This window comes from Danio rerio, chromosome 17 (genome assembly GCF_052040795.2).
Source record: "Danio rerio strain M-AB ecotype USA chromosome 17, GRCz13ab, whole genome shotgun sequence".
NCBI classification, from domain to species: domain Eukaryota; kingdom Metazoa; phylum Chordata; class Actinopteri; order Cypriniformes; family Danionidae; genus Danio; species Danio rerio.
In genome coordinates, this window is record NC_141037.1 from 54596754 (window position 1) to 54624596 (window position 27843).

General features: G+C 37.8%; 1 protein-coding gene across 4 annotated transcripts in view; it reads right to left on the reverse strand.

The window, feature by feature from the left end:
* Positions 1 to 27843, reverse strand: part of kif6 (kinesin family member 6) — a 54578-nt gene that overhangs the window by 22287 nt on the left and 4448 nt on the right. For all 4 annotated transcript variants that reach the window (NR_200083.2, NR_200082.2, NM_001443234.2 and 1 more), the window contains 11 exon segments: positions 3601 to 3703; positions 6257 to 6433; positions 8153 to 8285; positions 10722 to 10827; positions 11137 to 11240; positions 13458 to 13544; positions 13673 to 13816; positions 19683 to 19889; positions 22506 to 22635; positions 23996 to 24105; positions 24301 to 24448. Coding sequence is in view for 2 of the 4 variants with exons in the window: in NM_001423671.2 (NP_001410600.1) it covers positions 3601 to 3703; positions 6257 to 6433; positions 8153 to 8285; positions 10722 to 10827; positions 11137 to 11240; positions 13458 to 13544; positions 13673 to 13816; positions 19683 to 19889; positions 22506 to 22635; positions 23996 to 24105; positions 24301 to 24448 (1449 nt within the window). In the remaining 2 variants the exon portion in view is untranslated.

Consider the following 27843-nt stretch of genomic DNA (forward strand, 5'->3'; position numbering starts at 1 on the left):
AGGGCTTTTTTCGGGCTTTATTAGTTTGCTGATACACGCCTAGCCACCCAGATAGCAAAACACAGTTCCGGCTAGATTCTCGCCTGCCGGAGACTTATCTCTTACCCCTCAGACTGACTACCTCTGCTGGACCTACTCCGGATGCCTGGACTCACTACCCAATTCCAGCCCGAGTCAATCGAGCCAGATGCGGCGGCCGAGCGAGCCGGCGCTGCCGCATGCGAGCCGGAATCAGCCCGCGACGCCGCGAGTAAGTTATGCGCTGCGGCCTGGAGCTGGCGCGATTGAATATATAAAACCCTCATATTTGTTAACGTTATTACATCCATTTGTGTTGATATGACAGCAAACGCATGCTGAGAAGTTCGGGGGGCGTAGTTGATTTTACATAAAGCGTTTGATTGGAAGCTCGACTCTGCTCATTTTCGCGGCTCCTCCTCTGGCTCCATCAGACAGTCCTTCTGCGCATGTCAAGGCTCCAATTTCAGCAGTCTTTTGCGACAGTTTGTGCCCGTCAAGCAGGCGTTTTGCCCTCAAGGCGTTCAATGGGAAAAAGGGCTGTCGCGTCGTCCATATTTTTTACAGTCATTGTTCCAAACACGCACGCCTGCTCATTCATCTCGCTTGATTACATACACCAGCTGAACCTTGTCAAGGACTGAGAACACACCATACGTAAGCTGTTTTCCGGTGTTTTGATCTTAGCCTTGTTTATCCAGTTCTCCTGTTTAGCCGACTGCCTTCTGACCTCCTTGCCTGTTATTCGACTACGATTTTGGACTGTCTCAATATACCTGTTTACACCTGTTTTGACCATTGCTTGCCTGACTACGATTAAACCTGCATTTGGATCCTACCTTCTGTTGTCAGTGTCACTCCGCATCGTTACACCTATAGTGCATCTGTTTGGACTGTGGGGGAAACCGCAGCACTCGGAGGAAACCCACACCAACGTGGGGAGAACATGCAAACTCCACACAGAAATGCCAACTGACTTAGCCGAGGCTTGAACCAGCAACCACACTGCGCCACCGTGAAGCCCCTAATTCATTTATTTTGTGTTTATTTATTTATTTATTTAACATATTCTAAAATAAGTATTCCAGTAGTAATTAACAGCAAACCACATGTCAGGTGAAGGTATCAGACAGAACATGTGTATTTCAACAACTGGTTAGACAAGGATGCAGAATGAAAATACAGTGTTTGCAAGGTAGGGGACAGAACAAAGACATAGCCACAAAGACATGATTGGACATGACAGAACATGAATGCATAGAAAGGATACATTTCTAAAACAATGTGACAAGGCAAAGCAGACATGTAGGATGAGTAGGAGGGCAAATCAAGGAGGTAAAGGCAGATAAAAGAAGATAAAGTCATGACATGAATAGCTGGACTACCACCTCAGCCAAAACAGGGGAGACATGGAAGCCCCCACCCCAAACATCTGTAAGCAATGGGATGATCAGGAGTGATGGCATGCCCGAATTGGCTAATCGGGAGGACCGGGAGAATTCCCGGTGGGCCAGTCTGTTTTTTGGCCGCGAGGGCCGGTTTCCCTAGCTCCAGAATCTGTTGCACTCAGCAGTCACATTTTTAAAATTTATGTATTTATTTACTTGACCACAGCCTTTTTATTCATTCTTTTTACCGCAGCTCTGCTCTTTTTATCTATTTCTCCAGAATTTATTCCAGAGCAGTCGGCCGACTCAACCCCACGTGTGGTCAGATGTAGTAATGAGCTGCAGCCAATGAGAGAGCATATCAGCATGAGCTGAATGCCTGTGTGTTCAGGAGCTCAGCAGAAACATCTGTGATTGGTCAGAATGGGCATCAATGCACTCGCTTCATTCTGCGTTAACACAGACATGAGAGGAGGCTATATTAACAGTGGAACTAGAATTATGTAACTATTAGAATTACCATACTGCTCATTCTGACCGTTCTCATATAAAACGCCATATTGTCACAACATATTTACATTCAAAGCTATTATTGAGATATTAAAATTAAGCTTTAAATGTTTGGCATCATATTTAATGACACCATTACCCTAAAAATATAATATTTTTTGGTAATACAGCCTATAAATATGTAGTTAAGATACTAAAACACTTAAAGGTCTTGGCTTTCATTTTCACTTTCAAACAGGAGCTATTCGGCACAGAATATGCTGTTTTGAAAGATATCTGAAGTAAATTGATGTTTTTGCCATCAGAAAGTTTTGTTTGTGTTAGCAGGAAGTTGCCAGGCAAGAAAATGCACACACATTTAAAGTCACAGCGAAAAGTATCAGACATGCATGCAGTCATTTTGACCAATATGGTAATTTAAGGCAGAAATGCTCAGTTCTTTACTGTTTTGTAATAATAAAAAATAACAATGTCAGAAAGAAATACACTGATAGTTAGAAAACGGCAGGGTGTTATAAAAATGTTAGTTTTATTTCAAAGAGTTATAAAATTACAAAAATTAAAAACTCTCTGTGTATCTATCCACTGGAACCTTGCAGATGAGTGGTTAATCCGCTGATAGATCAGCTGATTTGACGATGTTTTTAAATGCTTTCTCCAAAGCTTGAAACGCTGTCAGTGATGTAATCAGCACACAAGCAGCCAATAGTGTTCAGCTTTTTCTGACGACTCCTCCCTCAAAATTTCATTGGCTGTGGTTTGATAGCTTGAATGAGCTGATGGGGAATGAGTTGTTGTCAGATCATGTAGTGTGTGACCCCCCTCTTGTGGATCGTTCACGGAGTGTTGCGTAGTGAGAACACCACAGAGATTAAAAGACACAAAGTCAAGTCATGTAGTGTGAACGGCACAGCGATCTACTGATGTTTAAAATCTTGTAGTGTGAACTAGGCTTAAATGAGTCAGATGAGTCACAACTCTATGTATAGATTGTGGTCCAGTGGTTAGCACGTTATGTTACGATGTCGCTCACCCGGGTTCGATCCTCGTCTAAGTAATTAATTTTTTTCATTTTAATTTTTAAGACATATAATACTGTTATGGTTGTTGAACATTTGAAGTTCTAAAGCAGCTGTTTTCTCAAAAAAAAGACGTGATAGTGTCATTAGAAACTGATTTGGAAATGACCTTATTTTAATATAGTCAGTCGTGAACTGAGGTGGGCCGGTCTGAGGCTTGAAACTCCAAGGCTGAAAAGGAGTCCCACTCCGGCCCTGAGTGATGGGTAATAGGAATGGAAGAGACAGGACTATGTTACATGTCCATCTCCAGTTTTGACTCATCAGAGAACTGGGCAAGGAATGATGGAAATAAGTGTAGAAGGGGAAGGAGTCACAAAACAACAACAGACGCACTAAACCAGTGGTCACCAAACTTGTTCCTGGAGGGCCGGTGCCCTGCAGATTTTAGCTCCAACCCTAATCAAACACACCTGAACAAGCTAATCAAGGTCTTACTAGGTATACTTGAAACATCCAAGCAGGTGTGTTGAGGCAAGATGGAGCCAAACCCTGCAGGGACACCGGCCCTCCAGGACCAGGATTGGTGACCCCTGCACTAAACACTGAGAACACTCAGATGACACAACAGTCACGACAGGATTCTGACACTTGTATACACCGACCTTTGTTGCAAAACAGCTCTTTTATCTTCGATTGATAAATGCTCTTTATGGTCCCTCAGAAAGACTTCAAATACCTCCTGCTGACCTGCAGATAATTCTGGCACTGGAAAAGAAGGATGCATAATGTTAAAGTTTTGACACTTCTTTTTTTAATACTTGTAGTTTGAATGTTTCTTTGTTAGAATGTTGCTGTGGCGAGGGGGCGGGGCCAAGAGCCATGACAATGAAACGAGGCCTGCCGCAGATGAGAAACACCTGTGGCACACAACGGCCTCGAATCCCACGGGAGGAGCTCTGGACTATAGGAGGAGGAACGATGGTAGAGGAGAACGAGAGAGGACCGGGCCTGGACTTATTGTTTGACTTTTGCTTTCAGTTTGTTTGATTTATTCATTAAAAACGTATTAAAAGGTTGTCGGTCCTCCTCCCCCTTCTTCCCGGCGGCCAGGTGGCCGTAAACTTCATTACAGTGGTGCCGACATCCGGGAGAAGTAGGGACATATTGTCCAGTTGCTCTCGCCGCTGAGAGGGAGGGCGAGTGTTCGGGAGTACACCAGAATGGGAGAGAAACCTCTTCGTCTGCCCAGAGTTCCGGGGCGGCCTGAGGCTGACGAGGAAAAGATGTGCCTGCTGCCGGCTCCCAGCATGGGGAGGAGCAGGGGACGTGGGGCTCATCACTGGCAGGGAAAGTGCTGGGGAATCACCACGATTTGTCAAGTTGCAAAAGCCTCCTTCCGTCCACCGAAGCAGGAGCGAAGAGGGACACTAGAAATGCCGCCAGCCAGGAGGACCTCTTTGACTCTCTCCCCGCTCTCAGTCTACACTGTCTTTCCTCCGTTTTTTTTACATCTCCTCTTCTCTTAGCCCATCTCATAGGTCTCGCCCCCCCAGGAGTATGCACAGCCATGGAGTGCCCCCGGCCTGTGATGAGAGATGGGGGTATGTGGTGGGGGCAGGACCGATAGCCATGGGAACAAAACGAGGCCTGCCGCAGATGAGAAACACCTGTGGTGCACATTATGCTAGTCAGTTTGTTTGCTATTTAACAGGAACCCTTACAATCATCTGGAGACAGGAAACCACCGCATCCAGAAATGCACAGCTGGTATGAAAAAAAACACATATGTTGCTATCCTAGAGTGAAAATTTGTTTCTCTGTGAATACAATTTTTCGGTCTGTCACTTATGGCAAAATAAATCAATGATTATTATTTATTTATTTTTATTTTTTATTTTTTTGATGTCACATCATATTTCAGGTTCTCAAATCAATCAAATGCCCTTTAGTACTTGTTATGTTCCGGCCTCTTCAAGGTGCTATTTCTGCATGCTGAAATTTACAATTTATTTGCATCAATGTTCAAACCGAGGATTGTCCTAAACACTTGAAAATATAAGAAAATAACAAACAGCAGCCAGACTGTGTTGATCTGAGCTCCTCATTTCTTTTGAAATCTGCAGTGCACAGCACCTTTCAACTGCAAGCCCCGAGGGGGGAAATACATTGAAGACAGACCTACACAGTTAGTATACAGGTAAAAAAAAGATTCAAAATTAAATCCATGACACACAGTGTCTGTTTTTATTTGCTAGTGCTAGTGAATAGTACTATAACTAGTTACTTTATAACAAATTCTACCCAACACTGCAACTAAAATCACAGCAGCCCAGACTAAAACAGTGGATCATATTTGCAACTTGGTACAGACCACAAAACATATCGAATCCACTTGAATTATGCAGAAATCTGTATGAAAATGGAGAGTCAGACTCAGTATTAATATTATTGCAATGATAGGGGTTGACAACAGGCGCTCTGCGTGTGTGATCAATTATAGTCTGAGGCTATCATGAGTTTTAGCTCAACAGCTCTGACTAGCACAGTTGTGAAATAAACTGAACGCTATTGGCTACTCTGTCTAACCCTGTCTGTTACAAAAGAGATTACAACATTGTGTAAAATATCTGATATAAAATGATATCACGATGGCCACTAGGATGAAAACTCTGCCTTTAATATCCATTGTTATTAAAAGGGAAACTGATTTGACACCATCTTAAACATGCCTCTGTAGGAAATGTTTTGAAGTGTTGAAGCCATCAAAATCAACATTTGTTTAAAATACAACTTATTAGGTCAGTGGAAATGTTGTTTTTGTACTTTCCACCGGAGGTCGCGTTTCAATCACAGATTTTGAGGGCCGTTCTCAATGAATGAATGAAATATGGTTTCCACTAAGGCAACCCGTGGTGCTGAATTATAATTGGCTAAACTGGCCTTGGTTTCCCAGAGATGGGTTGCAGCTGGAAGGGCATCCGCTGTGTAAAAACTTGCTGGATAAATTGGCGGTTTATTCCGCTGTGGCGACCCCGGATTAATAAAGGGACTAAGCCAACAAGAAAATTAATGAATGAATAAACTGCCATTGGCTGGTTCAAGAGAACCAAAACGAAGACAGCAACCCAGCATGGAAAATACAATTTCAAAGCAGAATAACTGACTTCAACATAGTTTTTTAGATAAACAAGAATGTTCACTTAGCATGTTTCTTAAATATCTGCAAACATATTATGGTTTTGTTATGCTTTAGAAGAGTCAAAAACTTACGGCACCTTTAAGTGAATGTCATACACACATCTGAGATCTTGTACTCACCTCTTTTTCCAGTCATCAAATGCTGAGCATGTATGTCACCATTAGAGCTGTCATATTTTGCACTCTCTGCTGCCTCTAGCGTTGTCTGTGATTGATTTTTATTCTGTGGCTTTGTCATCTGAGAAGTGACATCTTGAAGTTTCTTCTTTTCTCTTTTGAGCATATTCACCAATATACCTGAAAAGCTTAAGTTAAGGATAAAGATTTTGAAATGGTGATATAAAGATAATCAAATGCAAAACTATGATTCTGGTCTTCTTGTAAAAGTCTGTAAATATCACAGCAACCAGCAGCAGCATACTCTACTATTTATGGTGCTGTTGCAACTGAGGAAAGATATTTGGAGTCCTTGACTTCTGGATGCCCTCATTTACCGGAATTCACCAAGTTTAATGCATACTCCTTTTACTAGTTTTACAGTGCATCCGGAAAGTATTCATAGCACTTCATTCTTGATTTCACGTTTTACATCTTTACATTTTTTATGTTACTGCCATATTCCTAAATAAATCAAATTCATTTATTTCCTCAGAATTCTACACACAATACCCCATAATGACAATGTGAAAAAAGTTTTAGAAATTGTTGCAAATTTATTACAAATAAAAAAACCTGAAAAATCACATGTACTTAAGCTCTAAATTGAGCTCAGGTACATTCTTTTTCCACTGATCAATCTTGAGATGTTTCAGCAGCTTAATTGGAGTTCACCTGTGGTCAATTCATTTGATTGGACATGATTTAAAAAGGCATTCACCTGTCTATATAAGGTTTCAGGGTTGACAGTGCATGTCAAAGCACAAACCAAGCATGAAGACAAAGGAACTGTCTGTAGACCTCCGAGACAGGATTGTCTCAAGGCACAAGACTGGGGAAGACAAACATCTGTGCAACAATCCACCAATCAGGCCTGTATGGTAGAGTGGTCAGATGGAAACCACTCCTTAGTAGGCACATAGCAGCCCACCTAAAATTTGCAAGAAAGCATCTGAAAACTCTGGTCTGATGAGACTAAAATTGAACTCTTTGGAGTGAATGCCAGGCGTTACATTTGGAGAAAGCCAGGCACTGCTCATCACCAGGATAATACCATCCCTGCAGTAAAGCATGGTGGTGGCAGCATCATGCTGTGGGGATGTTTTTCAGCAGCGGGAACTGGAAGACTAGTCAGGATAGAGGGAAAGATGAATGCAGCAATGTACAGAGACATCCTGAATGAAAACCTGCTTCAGAGAACCTGCTCTTGACCTCAGACTGGGGTGATGGTTTACCTTTCAGCAGGACAATAACCCAAAGCACACCAGTCATTATTATTATTATTATAAATTAATGTGGTGATGCAGTGGTGCAGTAGGAAGTGCTGTCGCCTCACAGGAAGAAGGTCACTGGTTTGAGTCTCGGCTGGGTCAGTAGGCTTGGGTTTCCTCCGGGTGCTCCGGTTTCCCCCACAGTCCAAAGACATGCGGTACAGGTGAATTGAATAGGCTAAATTGTCTGTAGTTTATGAGTGTGTATGGATGTTTCCCAGAGATGGGTTGCAGCTGGAAGGGCATCTGCTGCATAAAACATATGCTGGATAAGTTGGTGGTTCATTCCGCTGTGGGGACCCCAGATTAATAAAGGGACTAAGCCGAAAAGAAAATGAATGAATTAAATAATGTGCCGTCTGCAATGAAATACAAGGCAATGTAAATTTATTTGCCATTGATCGGGTTGTAAAATAGGTCAATAGATAGAAGGGGCTAATATAGCCAAAAAAAACTTTCTAAACCACCAAGCACCTCATATAATTAAGCCTAAGCACATGGTAATGAGGCTGAAAATGTATTCAAATAAATATAATATGACTAAATTAAATATCCTCCGGCCTGTATAACTGAACTGAGAAAAAGATACTGATCTCATTATCACGGTGTGCCAACATCTCCTCCAGCTTTTGGACATCTCCATGAGATCGTCTGTCTTCTCCATCCAGCATGCCTGTTAATGGAATACTACTGCCAGCACAGGGTTTCTCACGCACTCTTGCCTGAAAAGGAAGGCAACTTTTAACCAGTGAATTTTGATTTTGTCCACAAACACACAGCAGCACAGATATTCACACATGTAATGTGCATCTAATTAAATAAAGGCTCAACATATAGTGCCCTTCTTTAATTTTCTTTTTATATTCCTTCCTTCCTTTTCTCTAACTCCCCCTACTGGTCACTAAACTACATCTCTTCTTTTTTGGACACAAGCTTATTCATCACAATGAACCACATCTCAAGATCCTCAACACAAAATTAAACAGTCCATATTGTGTGCCGTTTGATTGCATTAGTGTCTTAACAATGTGAACATCACTTTTAGGCTTCAACATCACTTCATGGTTTCAACAATAACAGGTTTCAAGGTTTGGTGCCGTTTGGAAAAGTGAAGGATTTAAAACCACTAACATTTTCTGTTATACTATTCCTATGATGTATATCTAAGTTTTTAACATGTTTGTGACTATTTTTTTTTTTTTTTTGAGTTTTTAGGGCACAACTCCAACAGAAAAGGATCCTCCACATCAAAAGCTACTGGTCAACCCACAATTCAAGAAAGATTTGAAAAACAAGTTGCTTATACACCAACATCCACGCATGCTGTAGACCTGAACAGTGCAGTGACTTAATATATATCCAATGAAGGAAAGATATCCAAAGATGCCGTTGCAAGTATAGAAATTTGTTTTTGAAGCTAATAATGACAGCAGAAGTCAATGAATTGTTTTAATTATTTAGCCTGACATGTTTACTGATCCAAAATATTTTAAATGTGTTAAAATTAAACATATTGTGTTCAATGGGGAAAACGTTGTTGTTATTGTTGTATTACCCAGATATTTAAAAATACTTTATTTTCGAGCAGTAGTCACATTAAAGTGATGCCATGAAACCAAGATACTTTTTATCAAGGTCATTATACCATCAGAATCATACACTGGCTCTTGCCAAATCACTTCATAAACCTACATAGACAGGATTAGGTTTCCGGATGCACTGTATACATACTGACCCTGTGGAGCTCCCAACAAACAGTTTTGGTGGAAACAGGGTAGATGAGGTGCACATTTAATTCTGCAGTAAGTTGGGCAGCTGTGGTTTTATGTTTTTTTGTTTTTTTTATACAATCACTCGTACATCCCTTTCAAACATCTGTCTCTTGCATCCTGAGTTACTCCTGTTGGATGCAGTTAGTCCTTCTTGTTGGTATGTTCACATTACCCTGGATACCGTGTGTCCAAGAATTGGACACATGCATTATAAACATTTGATTATTTTAAAATAAATAAATAAATAAATAAATAAATAAATAAATAAATAAATAAATAAAGAAATAAAGAAATAAAGAAATAAATAAATAAAGAAATAAATAAAGAAATAAAGAATAAATAAAGAAATAAATAAACATAAAATACCTTTTAACCAAAAAAAAAAAAAGTTCAGACCAAAAGTTCAAAATAAAATCAACCAAACAATAAACAAAAATAATAAAATCAAACAGATTTACAAAATAATTGTTTATTTATTTGGGGTGAAATACTGACGTGGCTAAAGAGATTTGGTGCACTTGACTGACAGCAGCACATTCACTTGAATATTTCTTGTAATAGTAAGCTCTGGCCCATTTATTAGGTTATCTTCAAATGTCTATGTGAAATATTTCAGTAGAAAACCTACATTTTTAAGAAAACAAATGTATTAATGACAAATATTGCATCACATAAACCGTTGTTTTTAATTAAAGTTCAACGATTAAGCATGCTGACTTGACTGAGCTTCCATATCACCAAATGCCTGCTGAAAGCTCAAAAGTGTTTATGTAGGCTACCAAAATGAACATGAAACAATAGATTTTTAATATAACTCATTATGATGCTTTATGTATTATATGTGCTATATATATATATATATATATATATATATATATATATATATATATATATATATATATATATATATATATATATATATATATATATATATATATATTTGTGTAAACAAGCCATACTTTAATGGTTTAAAATTGTAAAAATAAGTTTATGATATTGTTATGATCTTTCAAGACATATTTATATATATAATTTTCTCCATGTCACTCTAATATGTGTGAGTGTTTTGAATAAATATATTCAATATTTTTAAAAGAAATTATTAAGAAAACAGCCTAATCTTGACAGCAACAGATCCTATCAATGTCCCAATGGTTTGGGACTAGTGGAGCTGTGCATTGTTGGAGTTGCTCTTCAATAGTTGGCATTTAACAGTGACACTTACATTACACTAAACTGCAATAACAGAACTGACGCAGTTTTAATTTACTAGAACTTCCTCTATGTTAAGCTGCTTTGACACAATCCACAATGTAAAGCATGCTATAGAAATAAAGATCGATGGAATTGAATGGAATCAATAAATCGATGAATTAATTCACTCACCTTTAGCAAAGAGAAACAAAACTGGATTTTCCTCATATCAGGCCCCAGGTCTAATGTTACTTCACAGTCAGGGTCCTCCAAATATACATTCACCAATCCTTCCAACCTAAAAAACAGGAATAATACTCATGTGTCCTTCTACAAAACAAACATTAACACATAGAGCAAAATAAACTGCAGAATTAGACAGCTTAGGTTCCATTACTGACATGTGGGAGTATGGTAAACTCACGCAAACACGGTGAGAACATGCAAACTACACACAGAAATGCTAACTGGCCCAGCCGGGACTCGAACTAGCAACCTTCTTGCTGTGAGGCAACAGTTATAACCTCTGACACACCATGCCGCCACCAAGTAAAAACAAAATAAGCAAAAAAATAATCAGGCAAAGTTAAGAAATACAGGTTCATACTGCTGGATCTCTTCTTGGGTTAACTTGTCACTTCTTTGCTCTCCAGTCATCAGAGCCAGCTGCTCCTTCAAAGACTGATTCTCCTTTTTTAAATGGACAATCAGCTGCCAGAAAAAAAAAACAAACAACAAAGATATCATAAGCAGGCAAGAGGATTTATTTATTTAAAAAATAATGTAGAATAAATGTTGGCTATATACAGTTGAAGTCAGAACTATTAGCCCCCCTGAATTATTAGCCCCCTGTTTATTTTTCCCCTGTTTTCTGTTTAACAGAGGGAAGATTTTTTTAACACATTTCTAAACATAATAGTTTTAATAACTCATCTCTAATAACTGATTTATTTTATCTTTGCCATGATGACAGTAAATAGATATTTATCTATTTATTTAGATATCAAGACACTTCTATACAGCTTAAAGCGACATTTAAATGCTTAACTAGGTTAATTAGGTTAACTAGGCAGGTTAGGGTAATTAGGCAAGTTATTGTATAACGATGGATTGTTCTGTAGACTATCGAACAAAAAATGTGCCTAAATGGGTTTATTATAAATAATTTTGTCCTTAAAATTGTTTTTAAAAAATGTAAAACTGCTTTTATTCTAGCCAAAATAAAACAAATAAGACTTTTTTTAGAAGAAAAAATATTATCAGACACGCTGTGAAAATGTTCTTGCTCTGTTAAACATCATTTGGGAAATATTTAAAAAAAGAGAAAAAAAACAAAACAAAGGGGGGCTAATAATTCTGACTTTAATTGTATATTTCCAAACATGTCCCCCAATAAGGCAGTTTTAAGCTCATTTTGTTCCTTGGTCACTGTGTGCTTTTCCTTGGAAAAGAAAGAATGTCATACAAGTTTGGAATGACTTTACGGTTAGTAAATAATGACAGACCTATTAAGTATTCCCTCGTTTAAAAGAAGAAAATAACATGTCTTATTCCTAGAAAAATATTCAAATCTTCTGAGACATTCAAATCAACAGCCGCCATTTTAGGGGTTCAAGTATTCAAGAAAAAAAATGTAGTTTTTTTTTTCACAAAAACTATTTGCAAACTAGTCCTAAATGTTTTGGACAAACTTAATTGAACAAATATAGAAATATTTCAAATACAATAGAATAAGGAGTTTAAAATAGCAAAATTTATTAAGCGTTTATGTTCCATTGTCAGTTGCATTCCGAAATGTCTGGAGTGGGAGGGCAACTTCTGCTAAAATGGCTATAGTTTGTGAACAGAATAACATTTCGTTACAAACTCAGAATATATAAGCATGAGTTCAAAATGTGTCACGTTAAAAAAAATAAATGTGTGGCATTTGGCCACATGGTGATGCTATCGGGTTTTGCATCTCGTATATGACACTGTTTCACACATACATACAGTATATGCATACATACATATAAATATATTGCATCTGGAAAGTATTCATTGCTTCACTTTTTCCACATTTTCTTATGTTACAGCCTTATTCCAAAATAGATTAAATTCATTTATTTCCTCAACATTCTACACACAATACTGCATAATGACAATGTGAAAAATCAGATGTACATCAGTATTAACAGCCTTTGCTCAATACTTTGTTGATGCACCTTTGGCAGCAAATACAGTCTCAAGTCTTTATGAATATGATGCCATAAGCTTGGCACACCTCTTTTTGGGAATTTTTGCCCATTCCTCTTTGCAGTACCTCTAAAGCTTAGTTTTTGGATTCTCAGAAGCTACAGAAATTAAAAATGTAAAACAGGAAATACGTTGGTTTTTGTTTACATCCCTCAAATTGGTCTACAAACATACCAAGTAAAAATAAATTAGTTATTTTCAATTTAGTTTCATTGTTATTTAGATTTCATTAATTGTTGTCACTCCCTCATTACACATGTAACCCAATTAATGTTATACTCATTCATTCATTCATTTTCTTGTCGGCTTAGTCCCTTTATTAATTCGGGGTCGCCACAGCAGAATGAACCACCAACTTATCCAGCAAGTTTTTATGCAGCGGATGCCCTTCCAGCCGCAACCCATCTCTGGGAAACATCCACACACACACACACACACGCACACACACACACACAACGGACAATTTAGCCAACTAAATTCACCTGTACCGCATGTCTTTGGACTGTGGGGGAACCGGAGTACCCGGAGAAAACTCCACACAGGGAGAACATGCAAACTCCACACAGAAACACCAACTGAGCCGAGGATCGAACCAGCGACCTTCTTGCTGTGAGGCGAACGTGCTACCCACTGCGCCACTGCGTCGCCCATATGTTATACTTAACAATACAAAAATAATTTAACCAGACTCACCAGAGCAGGATCAAGTTCTTCATTGAGTAAAGCTTCATTCTTAATCAAAGCCACTCTCTGAGCAAAACGACATGTGGACAAAGACTCCTGTGAGACAAAAAGAGAGAGAAAAAGCAGGAGGAAATTATTTGCAAGAGTCATAGGGAGAATTCAAAACAAATGTGTAGCTTTTCATATAAAAGAAAAGATGTCAAAATTGATGCAAAGATATGTACACCGATGTTCTTCTTCTCCACGGATACAGTAGCAATCATGGTGGTCATGCAGTTACCGCCCAAACTGTCTCGAAGTACAGAGGTCATCATGGAATTGCGGTAGGGGATGTGAGACCTATCCTTCTCTGACAGGGCTATGATGACCTAAACCAGGAAACAAACAGTTTACAAAATGATGTTTTCACAGTTCTGCTGAAAGTAGTTCATGTCAAATTATCAACCCAAGCTCATTCTGGAAATGTAGCCCCGCGGACGTTTCTGGAGACCGCGATTTACGTGGCCGGAGGTACGTAAAGGCCGCGTTTGTTTTTTTTCTAGCGAACGCTGCGTGGCGGTGTGTCGCCGCTTCGCCCCTCCTCTTCGCGCTCGCCGGCCGACGGCTCGCCTCCGAGTGGAGGGCTTTCATGACCCGATCAGTTTGTCCGCTTAGCTCACAGCGGAGCCGGAGCCGGCCGCGGTGGACGACGACCTCGATCGAGTCCGGGGAACAGCGGGTTCCGGAAATCAGGTAAGACGAAAAACGGAATCCGAAAAATGAGGGCGAGAACGCGGCGGGATTCGAAAACGCGGTCGAAATTGAAGACGAGGGCTTTTTCTTTTTTTTTTTTTTTCCGATCCGGGGGCTTTTCGCGCGACAACGGCGCAGGCGCAAACGCCGCGCGCTCCCGGAATCCGGGAAAACAAAAAAACGCTCGAATACGTACCTCCCGGGACGTAAATCGCGGTCCACAGAAACGTCCGCGGGGCTACGTTTCCACATATATATATATATATATATATATACATATATATATATATATATATATATATATATATATATAATTATAGTCACAGTCAAAGTAAAGTCCTCCAATCTGTACAACAGTATAGGTCATTTTTACACTTACTAGTAATAAAACAGTGATCATACTGAGAATAAGGCCCCATCCCAATTCTACCCCTTACCCTTACCCCTACATCTCGTTTTGTGCGATCACACGAAGAGGTAGGGTGCCTTAATTCTCTTTAGCTTGAAGTCTTAGGGCCAAGAGGAAGGGCTAGATAGCCCTTCAAACAAAGATTTTTCAGCACCACACTCGAAACCAAGGGGTAAAAAAGATTCCCAGAATACACCAGCCACAAAGGCAGCATAGCTGCAAATGGAAGTAAGGAGATCTACAAATTTGTATTTTTTGTCATTATTACGAATTTTTACAATAAACAAGCACATGTTTTAATGTATTCATGTTTTACCGTCATGCTTAAAAAAAAGGCTATAACCCACTGTCAGGCTCGGGGATCGAACCCGGGTCCCTGGAATGTAAGTGTGGACTCCTTACCACTGAGCCACTGGTAGTTGAAGAACCCAGCAATGAGACACTATCAGATTCCGTGAGGAGTTTTATTAGCAATAAAAAACAATCTTTAAAATGGAAGATGAAAAACAGTTAACAAAAACAGGAAACTTCAGGTTTCAAAAAATTCAAGTAAACAAAAACAGGAACTTCAGGTTTCAAAAGGTACATCAACTTAGACAGGCAAAAACTTCTGAACAGAAAAAATCCAAAAAAGCTCCAAGGAATATTAGATACAAGAGACTAGCTTAAATAACAAGAAGGAAAAACTCACTGTAGGTGACAGGCATGGGTCAACAATAACCGAGCAAAGAACAGAGGAAAAAAGGGTTACTTTTATACAAACAACTAAACAAGGAACATGAGAAACTGATCTTTGTGATTACAGGTAACCAAAAAAATAAAAGTTGAAATGGCATCTAGTGGCGATTAAAAAACATTACATGAAAAATTAACCAAAAACCCTGACACCCGCAAAATTTTGCTATCTATAATCTATAATAATAACTCTTGTACAGCAGTCCCGCAGCATTCTGTCACTCGATGACACTTAAATACCCTGTCAGAAAAGTCTAGTGGCTGGGATAGACCTTTTTACAGTGTCTGCTATAATGTTAATGTTGTTTTCGTGTGTTTACATTGAAGAATATGGCCATGGTGTAAATGCACAGTACAGTTACGATCTTATTGCCACATTATATCGTCATCATAACATGATAGCAATGCCTTCAGTGATTTCCTGAAGATAAATACCACATAATAACACAACTGGAATCACTACAGCAGTAGTGATTGTCGATCTCATATGAAGAAAGAGATCGCGATGACATATGGTGATGTGTGCAGGTGCTGTAGTGCTGTCCCATTTCTTAGGGGTAAATATTGAAACCCTTCCCCATCACACTCTGTTTCAAGGGCCATGGGGAAGTGGAAGAGGTAGGGTACAAAAATAGAATTGGGATTGGGCCTAAGACTACAGAAACTTATTTTAAAAACATCAGTCAATTTTAAAACATAACTTGAAATAACTTGCTTGCAAACATCATATTGAATGTTCAATTCTTTTAATGTTTGACTTGTGCTGATGAATATTTAACAAGCACACATTCATAATTATGCATATCATTTATTGTCATTTTTGATGCCATTTGAACTACATTTTAAACAGCAGTATTCAAAAAGCATTTGTAATACATTTAAATCATATAACCTTACCTTATCAAGCTATCAAAAGTTAAACAATCATTTGTGCCCTTTGCAAATGTATTTATTTTTTTATTTATTTATTTATTTATTTATTTATTTATTTATTTATTTATTTATTTAAACATTCTAAAATTCAGTGATTTCAATTTAATTTTTTAATTTTATACAGCCAATTGCCCTTTAATATACTGATTCCACAATTAGCTTCAATAAATTCTTGAATCCCCAGGTTATGAACCTCCAGGAGTTTACAGACATGAGAAACTCTCTGTTAAGCCAAGCTTAGACTCATGATTTATATTTTAAGGGCTTGGGTCGGATTGAAAGGAAATGTAATGTTTACAATGTTTATCCTTGTGTTTAGAAACACAAGTTAGAAAAAGAAAAGGCTACTACGGTGGAAGATATGCTGCCCTAATTGCTCATAACAAGTAATTTTCAGAAATAGTTCTATCTAAAATCATGTTTGGTGGCTTTTGTAGTGTGTGTGTGCGTGTAAATATATATATATATATATATATATATATATATATATATATATATATATATATATATATATATATATATATATATATATATATATATTTATTTATTTATTTAAATTTTTTTTTTTTTTTTAACAAAAACAGAAAAAAAATAAAAACAATTGAACAAAACAATTTTTCAAGCAAACGTCTGTTTATTATGAGCTCTCGTCGCACCAAGCACCTGATTCTTGGTGAAAAATAAAATAATTTCCAATGAGGTGCTCTCTAGAAGGAACAACACAATGAAGTTAATGAATTCTAAATTGACTTTGACTTGTATGTTATTGCAGACTATACAACAAACATTATTTAATGTGTTTCTCATGATTATTGTTTTTTCAAAATAAACACGTATTCCAATTTGGGTTCTTGCAACACATTTAAAAAAAAATAAACAGTAAAGCATTTGTAATGATGCCATTCCTTTTCACAACACTTAAAAGACGTTTAGAGACTGAAAGCACCAAGTGATGAAGTGTTTCGTCCCATTCCTTCTGCAAACAAGTCTTAAGGTGAGTAACAGTAAAGGTTCTTCGCCACAAATTCTCTATTGAAGACAGGTCAGGACTGCAGATAGGCCAGTCAATCTGTATCCTCTTCCTCTGCAGCCAGAAATTAATGTGTGCAGAATGTGTTTTGCATTGTTTTGTTAGAATATGCATGGGTGCTCTGGAAAAGGCAGCAGCATATTGTGCTTCAAAATCTCTGTTCTTTTTAGCATTAACGGGCAAGGGCACTGACACAACCCCATACCATGACAGACACTGGCTTTTGGACTTCTGCTGAAAACAGTCTGGATGATTCTTTTCTTCTTTGGTCCAGAGCCCACTGCGTCCATTTCTCCCCAAAAAATACTGCTTCATCTGACCACGCTACACATTTCCACTACGTTATGGTCAATCCGAGATGCCTCTGACTCTAGAGAAGTCGACTGTGCTTCAGGACAATGTTAACATAAGGCTTCCATTTGGCACAGTACAGTTTTAACTGGCATTTCTGGATGTAACTATGTAAAACCATATGCATTGCTGCCTGAGAGATTGAAGATCACAGTTGTTCAGCCTAAGCTTGTGCCTTATCCCTTTACACATTAAGGGCTGTATTTTGACTGTCCATGCGCAAAGCGCAAAACTCAGGGCGCAAATGCTTTCAGGGCGTGTCAGGACGCGTTTTTGCTAATTTAAGGACGGGAAATCTGCCTTGCGTCGCGGCGCATGGTCTAAAAGGGTTGAGTTTATTTTCTTAATGAGTTATAGGTGTGTTTTAAGAATGAACCAATTAGAGTCTCATCTCCCATTCCCTTTAAGAGTCAGCTGTGTCGCGCCAAGAGCGCATTCGCTATTTACAGGACGCAAAGTAAGTCTAAGTGGAAAAAATGAGCATTTCACAAGCAAACAGTTAACAGTTTTTTTAACAGAAAACTGTTAAACAGAGCATCTACTGCATGAGAATGAGAGATAATGGATCACTTTCGCTCTTGGATAGGGAAAGCTTTACGCACAGACATCAATTAGTCTATAAATAAATACTTTTGTTTGTTAAGCGCAAATATTCGTTTCAAAACTATTTCTAAATTCAGTTCTAATTTCCAGCAAATGAATAAATGAATAATAATAGCAAAATGTGCTCAAAAACCTGAGTTATATATTAAAACACATGCTCTGCCCCATATGGTCTAAAACCTGACAGGTGGGCAAATCTAAGCTTGTTTTTAATAAAACAAATATAAATATGGATATAATAAATAATACCGCTAATAATAATAACATTATACAAAAGCAAATTGTTATGAATGAACTGAAAAAGCCTCCCGAGATGAAGAAGACATAAAAGCAGTGATTTTTCATATTTATGTAGGCTAGAAAATAATGTTTTGTAATATTTTAAACTTTTAAATTTATATCCTATATCTATTCTTATTATATCCTATATATATATCCTTAATATTTACATTTTTTCATATGTAAAGATATTTGCCTATTGCTCTCTTGTGCGTATTAAGCAGTGTATAAGCGAGGCGCAACTCTGCGCTGGAGTTTAGACCGGGTTAGTTTTGGTCTAATGAAAAATCTATTTTAGTTTCTCAAAATAGCAACGCGCCAGCAGTCCGCCTCAGAACGCCTTCCTTTTTAGACTAGAACACCTATGGGCGCACAAATGAGCGCTAATGCATTTGCTATTTAAACAGCGTAGCGCAACGCCTCAAAACCACTCTTGCGCCAAGCTGAAACTACCAAAAGACTACTGCGCCACGCCTTGCGCCACACTGCGCCGGGTGTATGATAGGGCCCTAAAAGTCCTCTAGATTCTATGAATCTTTTAATAATGTTATACACTGTTGAAGGTGAAATATCCAAATGAGGAAAATTGTTTTTAAACATTTCAATAATTGTCTCACATATTTGTTGGCAAACTGGTGATCCTCTGCCCATCTTTGCTCCTAAAGGACTAGACCTTTCGTGAATGATTTAGTACCAAATCATAATTACAATCACCTGTTGACATCACCTGTTTCAAATAACATCATTATTTAACCAATTTACCGGATTACTAGCCTTAAACTGCTCCTGTTCCAACTTTTTTGGAATGTGTTGCGGGTCTGAATGGCAGGAAAGTTGACCAGACAAAACATGAAATATAAGCCAAAGTAAATTTGGAAGTCACTATTATTTTATTTGTGTTTTCCATACTGTCCCAACTTTTTTCTGATTTGAGGTTGTACAATCATTAAAGATATGGTGGTCTAAAACGTTTGCACAGTACTGCATGCAGATCTGCTCTAACATGCTACGATGACAACGATGGGTATACCCCATCACAAACTACAAAAGATAAATCTAAAATAATTCTGCAAACAATTTCTAATTCTAGGTTACAGCTAGAGATGAAATTAGAAAGACATATTCATAGTGCACTTCGTTAAAAAATATTAAATCCACTGACCTGCTCCAAGTAATGAAGTGAGAGGTTGATATATTTTGCTTCTGTTAGAATCTGACCTCCCACACCTGTCTTTCCCACTCTTTCAGACCCAGCAAGGTCCACTAGGTGCAGCTTCGAGCATCGTACTCTGGCTGAGCCCAGCTCTTTGCTGCACAGGTGAATGGTAAATATGCAATGAGACCGTGTTGAAGCCTGGTTCATAGGAGTCTACATGAAGGCCAAATCAAAGATAAAAGAGGGATTAGAGCGGAATTACAGCAAATAACAATGGTCTACTACCTTTGAATACTTCTGTCCCCTGTAACATAGGGATAGAGTTATTCCAAGCCTCAAAGGTTAATAACAGTTGTAATTAGGCTCAGGTAAAGAAACAAACAAATATATAATGGCACATGTATTTGTTCCAAACCGTCATGGTACGAGCCTCACAGTTCAATTCACACACTCTCACAACGAATACAGTCAGTCCAGATGTCCAATCACTGGACAGAAAAGATAGAAAAGACTACAGCAGTGCAACAACCGAGGAGCCATTCACAAAGAACACGTCTTTGCATATGAAAAACGAAGACACAGTTCTTAGGAGTGGTTCCCCCATGTTGCCATTGTCATGCAAATTTGCTACCCCATAAACAGAAGCATGCAACACTAATCCCTCTTCCAAGTTCTCCTGATTGGTTGAGTGCTCTGGAACTGACAGTTTTTTAAAAACATCTATTGCTGCATATCTTCTGGGGTATGTCTTGTAAAATGATCTGCATTTTAGTTTAGTTGTATTTACATTGAATGAAATTTGATCTGTGTGTGTTGGGCGTGACATGTGTCTCAACTCCTACAAACTGATAGGTGTGAAATAAATGACTCTTTTGTTATAGGTGGTGACCATTTCAAGGCTCAACAATAAGGACTGTCTGGTGGCCCGGGGCCATCGTGAAAGACGCTCGGGACAGTAGACAGGATTGTTACTGGCCCCTATCGGCCAATAACGATGAGCACGCTATTCTTTTTCTTAACCTGGTAACAACCAGTACAGTGAAAAGATGGCGGCAACATTAAACTATGAGGCAAAAAAGAAAGCATCTGTTTCTAAAGTCTTGGAAGCAGACAATTACATGGGTACAAAATTAAGAACTAGCTTATCTTCAGTTTGGCAATCCATTTTTATAAAAATAATTTAAAATTGAAATAAAATACCAGCACATTTTCTATACTGATGTTTTGTTTGCATAAAATCTTGAACTTTGCTCATTATACTTTATTAAAAAATTATTAATGTTTAAATTCTAGATTCACAGACATTATTTTGCCACATTATTTACAGTTTTCTCAGACGCTTTGGTGCATTTCTCACAACACTATTTACATTTGCACAACAGTTGATGCAAACTGCAAAACAATTAGTGCAAGCTGCAAAACCTAGCTGATAACCTGCAAAAGCGCGTCACTTGCTCAAAATAGATAGTTCATTCCTCAAAAGCAAGTATTCATGTCAATCAAAGTGTCAGTGTCATCAAAATGAAAAGTCCTGACACCATTGTTTATGAACAAGATAGTCAAATGGCTTTGTCATGTTTTCATTATATCAGTTTACTCTGGACATTTTTTCAATTGCAAAAAAAATTCAGATTTTGGTGACACTTGCTGAAAATGCTCAAGACAGCACTTTATACTATTTGCACAGCCATTTGAACACTACAGTAAAGTCAGACATCACTGCATTTACTGAGGTATCTGAGTACAAGACACTGAATATGTATGTTTTACATTTTTACTTCATTTGCTCTTTACAATTCTAATTTATTCACAGCATTGTGCAAAAGAATAAACACACCCTTATTTACAACAAACATAAACTTCCTTTGGGTTGAGCTGTGCACAACTGTAAACAATAGTGCAGTGCATACTGGAACTGAACCTACAACATACACAGGTCTGTAAATCATTCATCAAATTGTTCAATTTTTAAGACATTATCAGGAAAATAAAGATTTACATTTTTTAAATAAAATTTGCTGGACAGATTTTGACAACTAGTTCAACATTTTTGTATGTAATGACTCAAGTAATAAAACAAGGACTATTAGTTTTATATGGGATGACTATTCAGCATTCACAAGTTTAGTTAATTTTGACTGACATAAGCAAATGAAAATGTTAGAAACAGCAGAGAGTTGTTTGAAAGCAATTGATGCATGTCCCAAAGCATCTGCAATGTGTTGGAAGGAATGAGAAACTGCTACTATGATGTGCACAAATGACTAATTGTTTTGAGAAATGCATTAACTGTTGTGCAAATGTAAATAGTGCTGTGAGAAATGCACCAAAGCGACTGAGAAAAACTGTAAAATATGTGGCTCAGAAATAGCTATTAACTCTTTTATTTTTTCGTGGGGCCAGTGAAAACTTTGGCAGGGCAAGTAAAAATCTCAACCACTGGCCAGATCGGCCCAGTAGAAAAAATCCTTAGCGTTGAACCCTGTATTTTAACATTTGGTATAAACAAAACAACAGCTGAAACATCTGAAAAGAGGTTCCTGCTAAGGTGGATAAACACAGAATGCTTTGTTTGTAGTTAGTCTAAAGTCTCACAAGCAGATCTTTTTTTGGATATCTATATTTGTATTACAGTTGACTACTGCCATTGACTGTGAACATGGCGAAAGAGTATATTAATATTGAGCTGCATTCTAATTAAAAGCTTTTTAAATTAAGTTTTTGAAGATGACATGTTTCATATATGAATTCCAAGCTTTTCACTCATCATCGTGCTGCTGATGATGTGACAATGAAAGTGATTTGATTTGATTTGATTTGTGTCCTCACCTCTGCAATCATACGATTAGTGTCTCCTAAAAATAGCAAATTCAAAGCTTCCTCTTCATTGGCTGACTGCAGTAATGACAGGTTCTTGAGATGAATGTTCTGGTCTGGGTCTTCCATGATTGTAACCCTCCTAAATTCAAAACATTAAGAAGAACAACAAACAAAATATAATATGAATAATTTATATAGACGGATGGATGGATGGATGGATGGATGGATGGATGGATGGATGGATGGATGGATGGATGGATGGATGGATGGATGGATGGATGGATGGATGGATGGATGGATGGATGGATGGATGGATGGATGGATGGATGGATGGATGGATAGATAGATAGATAGATAGATAGATAGATAGATAGATAGATAGATAGATAGATAGATAGATAGATAGATAGATAGATAGATAGATAGATAGATAGAACCTGAAAAACAACATGAAAAGTCTAAATAAAAAAATTAATAAATAAAACATCCACAGGATTCACAATCTACGATTTTACTAAAGTTTTACAATAATTAAATTACCAACTCATTCACATTGTCTGCCAATCATTTTATACCTGTTTTTAAAAAAAAGGTTTTAAGATTGTTTTACTAGCCTTGGTTTAACTGGTTTAACTCTTTTATCTTCTTCAAAAACATTTTAGAATAATGGTCTAGAACTATATAACCTGGATTTCCATGTGTCGGAACTTAAGAAAAAAAACGTATGGCGCGTACAAATGCAAAATGTAAAACTTTAAAAGCCATCAACAAAAAATACACTCTTTAGGTTCACTAGGACAGTTACATCATGGTGATAGATTTCCTTTTAGATTGGTTCATATTAGCTGTCAATCATTCAGGCACTTAATTCCCTCTGTCAGATGACAGTGAGCTATGACCATGGGAAATGCACAAGGCTGAAGAAGAAAGGATGAAAAGAATACATTTTTGTAGGCCACCTGAATTAACAAATAACGGCCGGGGTAATAGCGATTACAGAAATAACAAAAAGCCATAACATTATTTTCAGATTGTAAAACCAAACCAGCAAAAGTATAGGAAAAATGCTGCTGTAGATGTAGATTAAATTAAGACTAATTCAGTTCAGCTTTATAAAACTATGACAAATAGTAATACAGTATCTACTGATTTTTTTAACAAAAAAAGATAAGGCAAAAAAGTTTAGGCAGGAATCGTTTGTCAGACGAGTAAATCTCCGGTGGGCTGAGGTATACACTTTTAAACTAAAACAACTAAATGACTGTATGACTAAAATTAAATAGATTAAAGATTAAAGACTAAAGTTTTTAAAAAGTGAGACTAAAAAGACTCAAACTAAATTCAAATTTACTGTCAAAATGAACACTGGAAATAAATTATATTAAATTATAACAAATTAGTCTCAGTCTTGCACACCTAAGCAGATCTTTTAAAAAAAGGATATTATAATTAACAGTTCTGAAAAGCATAAATAAAGGAGGGTCAAAATTGAGACTGACGGTAAATCCTCTAGACGAGATGCCTCATGTTGGGGATTCAGTAGATCATAGCCAGACTCATTGTAGATTTCCAGGTAAGATATGTGGGTTGTATAAATCATTGTGTTGTTCTGCAAAAAAATATATAAATATGAACAGTCTGATTACTATTGAAGTGCTGAATCGTAAATATTACTACTAAATAAAAGCAGCAGCCTTTGCCAAACTTCGGCAGCAAATATTGGTTCCAGTCAAAATTAGCACTCAAATCAGAAGCTTAAAGAATGCATGCCTTCAAGAAAAATATTATGAAATTGTCTACTAACCATACTGAAATGGCGATATAGGTAAGAAAGAGTTCTGGGGATGATCCCTCTGTCATTGTAATGCTCTGCTCCTCCAGTGATTGTAAAGGTCTTCCCACTTCCTGTCTGGCCATAGGCGAATATGGTGCCATTATAACCTGCCAGCACACTTTTAAAAGATGCAACATTAACAATGCTGTAATAAAGTATGAAAAAAATGCTTCTGATATTAATGACAGCTGGACAGTTTTTCAGGAAATTGAGTATTTGTGTTGTATGATTTGCCACGGATTGCTGCTTTTTCCTGTACTGAACCAAATTTACAATACTTAAAATAATTGTTCATAAAAACTTATTTTATATACCAAAGGACTGTATTTGACAGCAATAGTTAGATTATAATCACAAAAAAAAAATGATAGTTAAAATAATTAACCCTTGTGCATCTCAATGATAAAAGTTCTTTAGAGGGCCAAAAACAACAAAAATGTCGTTGTCTTGAAAGATCATAACAATATCATAAACTTATTTTTACAATTTTAAACCATTAAAGTATGGCTTGTTTACACAAATATATATATATATATATTAGGGGTGTCACGATTTCGATTAAAAATCGAAATCAATCGAAATTTATGCTCAACTTCGATTATCGAATCAAAAAATAGAATCGTCGATGCTGCCACGCCCCCATGTCACGTTAGCTTGGCTTGTCAAGCATGAATAAACAGGCTTGTTGAAGTGCTTGTTAAACTGCAGACGCAGGAGACCCGTCGACAAAACTTAAACCCTCTACTCTTTCAATGAAGTCGCCGGTGTGGAAGTATTTTGGATTTCCAGTGAGTTATGTTGACAACGTTTGTGTTGTCAACAAAAAAAACACAGTTTGCAAGCTCTGCTATGTACGTATTACGGTTGGAATGATAGACGATGGGTGCATCGCGATCCTCCACCCCGCACCCGTTGCAAATCCGCTCGCGAAAAATACACACTCAGGCCCTGTTTACACTAATATGTCTTTGTTTTTAAATGGCATTTTAGAACGGCAACGATCCACATCCACACTGGCGTGTAGCATTTCTGAGCAGCCCTCCTTCCTCACTACCGCTGAAAACACACATCACGTGACCACACACACTCATTCACACACAGATACAGACGCACACACATTGTCATGCGTTTGAGACAGCGGGTCAAGGCAGTCAGCGGGTCAGTAGACTGCTTCCATCTTTTACTTTCACACACTAACTTAGTCATTTTAACTAACAACTTAGGTACTGTTGGCTGGTTCCTGTTGGTTGTGCACCTTTTTTACCGACGTCATTATAACGACACAGATCACTGCCTATTCACGAGTCCCGCTGAAAAAAGTGATTGACAGGTTGTAATTATGTGTGTAACTTACCTTTATTCATTTACTGTATGATTTGTTTATGGGTAAAACAAAGACCATGCAGGTCAGGTAGTTTAAATGGTAGGCTACAAATAATTAATTCGTTATTAATTAATAAATTAATTATTCATAATCGAAAATCGAATCGAATCGTGACTTTAGAATCGAAAATGTAATCGAATCGAGGATTGAGGATCGTAACACCCTTAATATATATATATATATATATATATATATATATATATATATATATATATATATATATATATATATATATATATAATATATATATATATATATATATATATAATATATATATATATATATATATATATATATATATATATATATATATATATATAAGACCTTCACGGTGATGCAGTGGGTAGCTTATTCATCTCATAGCAAGAAGGTAGCTGGTTCGAGCCTTGGCTGGGTCAGTTGGCGTTTCTGTGTGGAGTTTGCATGTTCTCCCTGTGTTCGGGTTGGTTTCCTCCAGGTGCTCCAGTTTGCGGTTTCCCCCACATTCACTGTTATAGGTGAATTGGGTAAACTAAACTGTCTGTAGTGTATGTGTGTGTATTAGTGTGTATGGATGTTTCCCAGTGATGGGTTGCAGCTAGAAGGGCATCTGCTGCATAAAACATATGCTGGATAAGTTGGCGGTTCATTCCTGTGTGCTGACCCCAGGTTAATAAACGGCCTGAGCCGAAAAGACAATGAAAAAATGAATTTTCAATTTCTTACACGGACTGATCATTTTGTTTGACAAGACCTCAGTGTGTCATCAGGAGCCATGGCTATTAATTTGGACAGTTTCTGTTTACATAACCAGTCTTCTGGCTAGCGACAATTAAACCTCCTCTTTAAGATCCCAAAACTCAGGGATTCTTGTAGCACCAAGAATAGCAAAGTCCACTAAATGAGGTTGAGCATTTTCATATCTCACTAAAACTCTGGAATGGCCTCTCTGATCTTGTCCCAGGCTCAGACACGCTCTCTCAATTTAACACGATTAAAGACTTTTGTAGTTTAGCGAAGCATACACACAATGCACCCTATGTATGATCTATTCAAATGCATATCGTCAAATGCATTAGTTCACATTAACATAAAAAGCTCTTGTTTAAAACATTATAAAAAGCAATAAAAAAAAAAATGTGTTAATAAAGAAATGAGAATTTCAGTTCTTATATCACAAGTTGGGGCAGAACGGTGGCACAGTGGGTAGCACAATCGCCTCAGCAACATAGTCGCTGGTGCAAGCCCCGGCTGGGTCAGTTGGCATTTCTGTGTGGAGTTTGCATGTTCTCCTCGTGTTTGCGTGGGTTTCCTCCGGGTGCTCTGGTTTTCACCCACAATCCAAATACATGTGGTATAGGAAAATTGGGTAGGTTAAGTTGTCTGTAGTGTGTGTGTGTGTGTGTGTGTGTGTGTGTGTGTGTGTGTGTGTGTGTGTGTGTGTGTGTGTGTGTGTGTGTGTGGATGTTTCCAGGTTGCGGCCGGAAGAGCATCTGCTGTGTAAAACATATGCTGGATAAGTTGGCAGTTCATTCCGCCACCCCTGATTAATAAAGGGACTAAGCCGAAAAGAAAATGAATGAATGATTATCAAAAGTTATATATTTAATCAAATAAAAGTTGACTTCTTAATTCATGATCACTTTAAAACATGTATGACTTTCAGTCATCGCATACTTTTTCAAACTGTCTAAGAGTGCTTTCACACGTACACTTTTGTTTCGGAACGTGTCTCGTTTGCCCAGTTAGCGCGGTTCGTTTGGCATATGTGAACAGGGCAATCGCGCTCTGTTCTGCTCCAAAGTAATCGCTGCGAGACCGCCTGAGTGAGGTGGTCTCGGCTCGATTGAAACGAACCCTGGAGCGATTCGATTGCAGTAAGAAAACGATCCGATCCGAGCGCGGTTATATCACAGTGTTTTATAGATATGTAATAGGCATACGACTATATGAAGAGAGAATTATGAGTAGGGCGGGAAGTTTTGCGAGTCTCTGGATGCCCGCAAACGAATCTCGCGTCTCCCTCCCGGTCCTCAAATAGTCATCGTCGCGCACCCTTCTCACCCCTCCCCACCGCATCTCTCCTCAGACACGTTGCGCACGCTCACCCTGTCAATCACCACCAAACCACCACCTCTCCTGACAGCTGA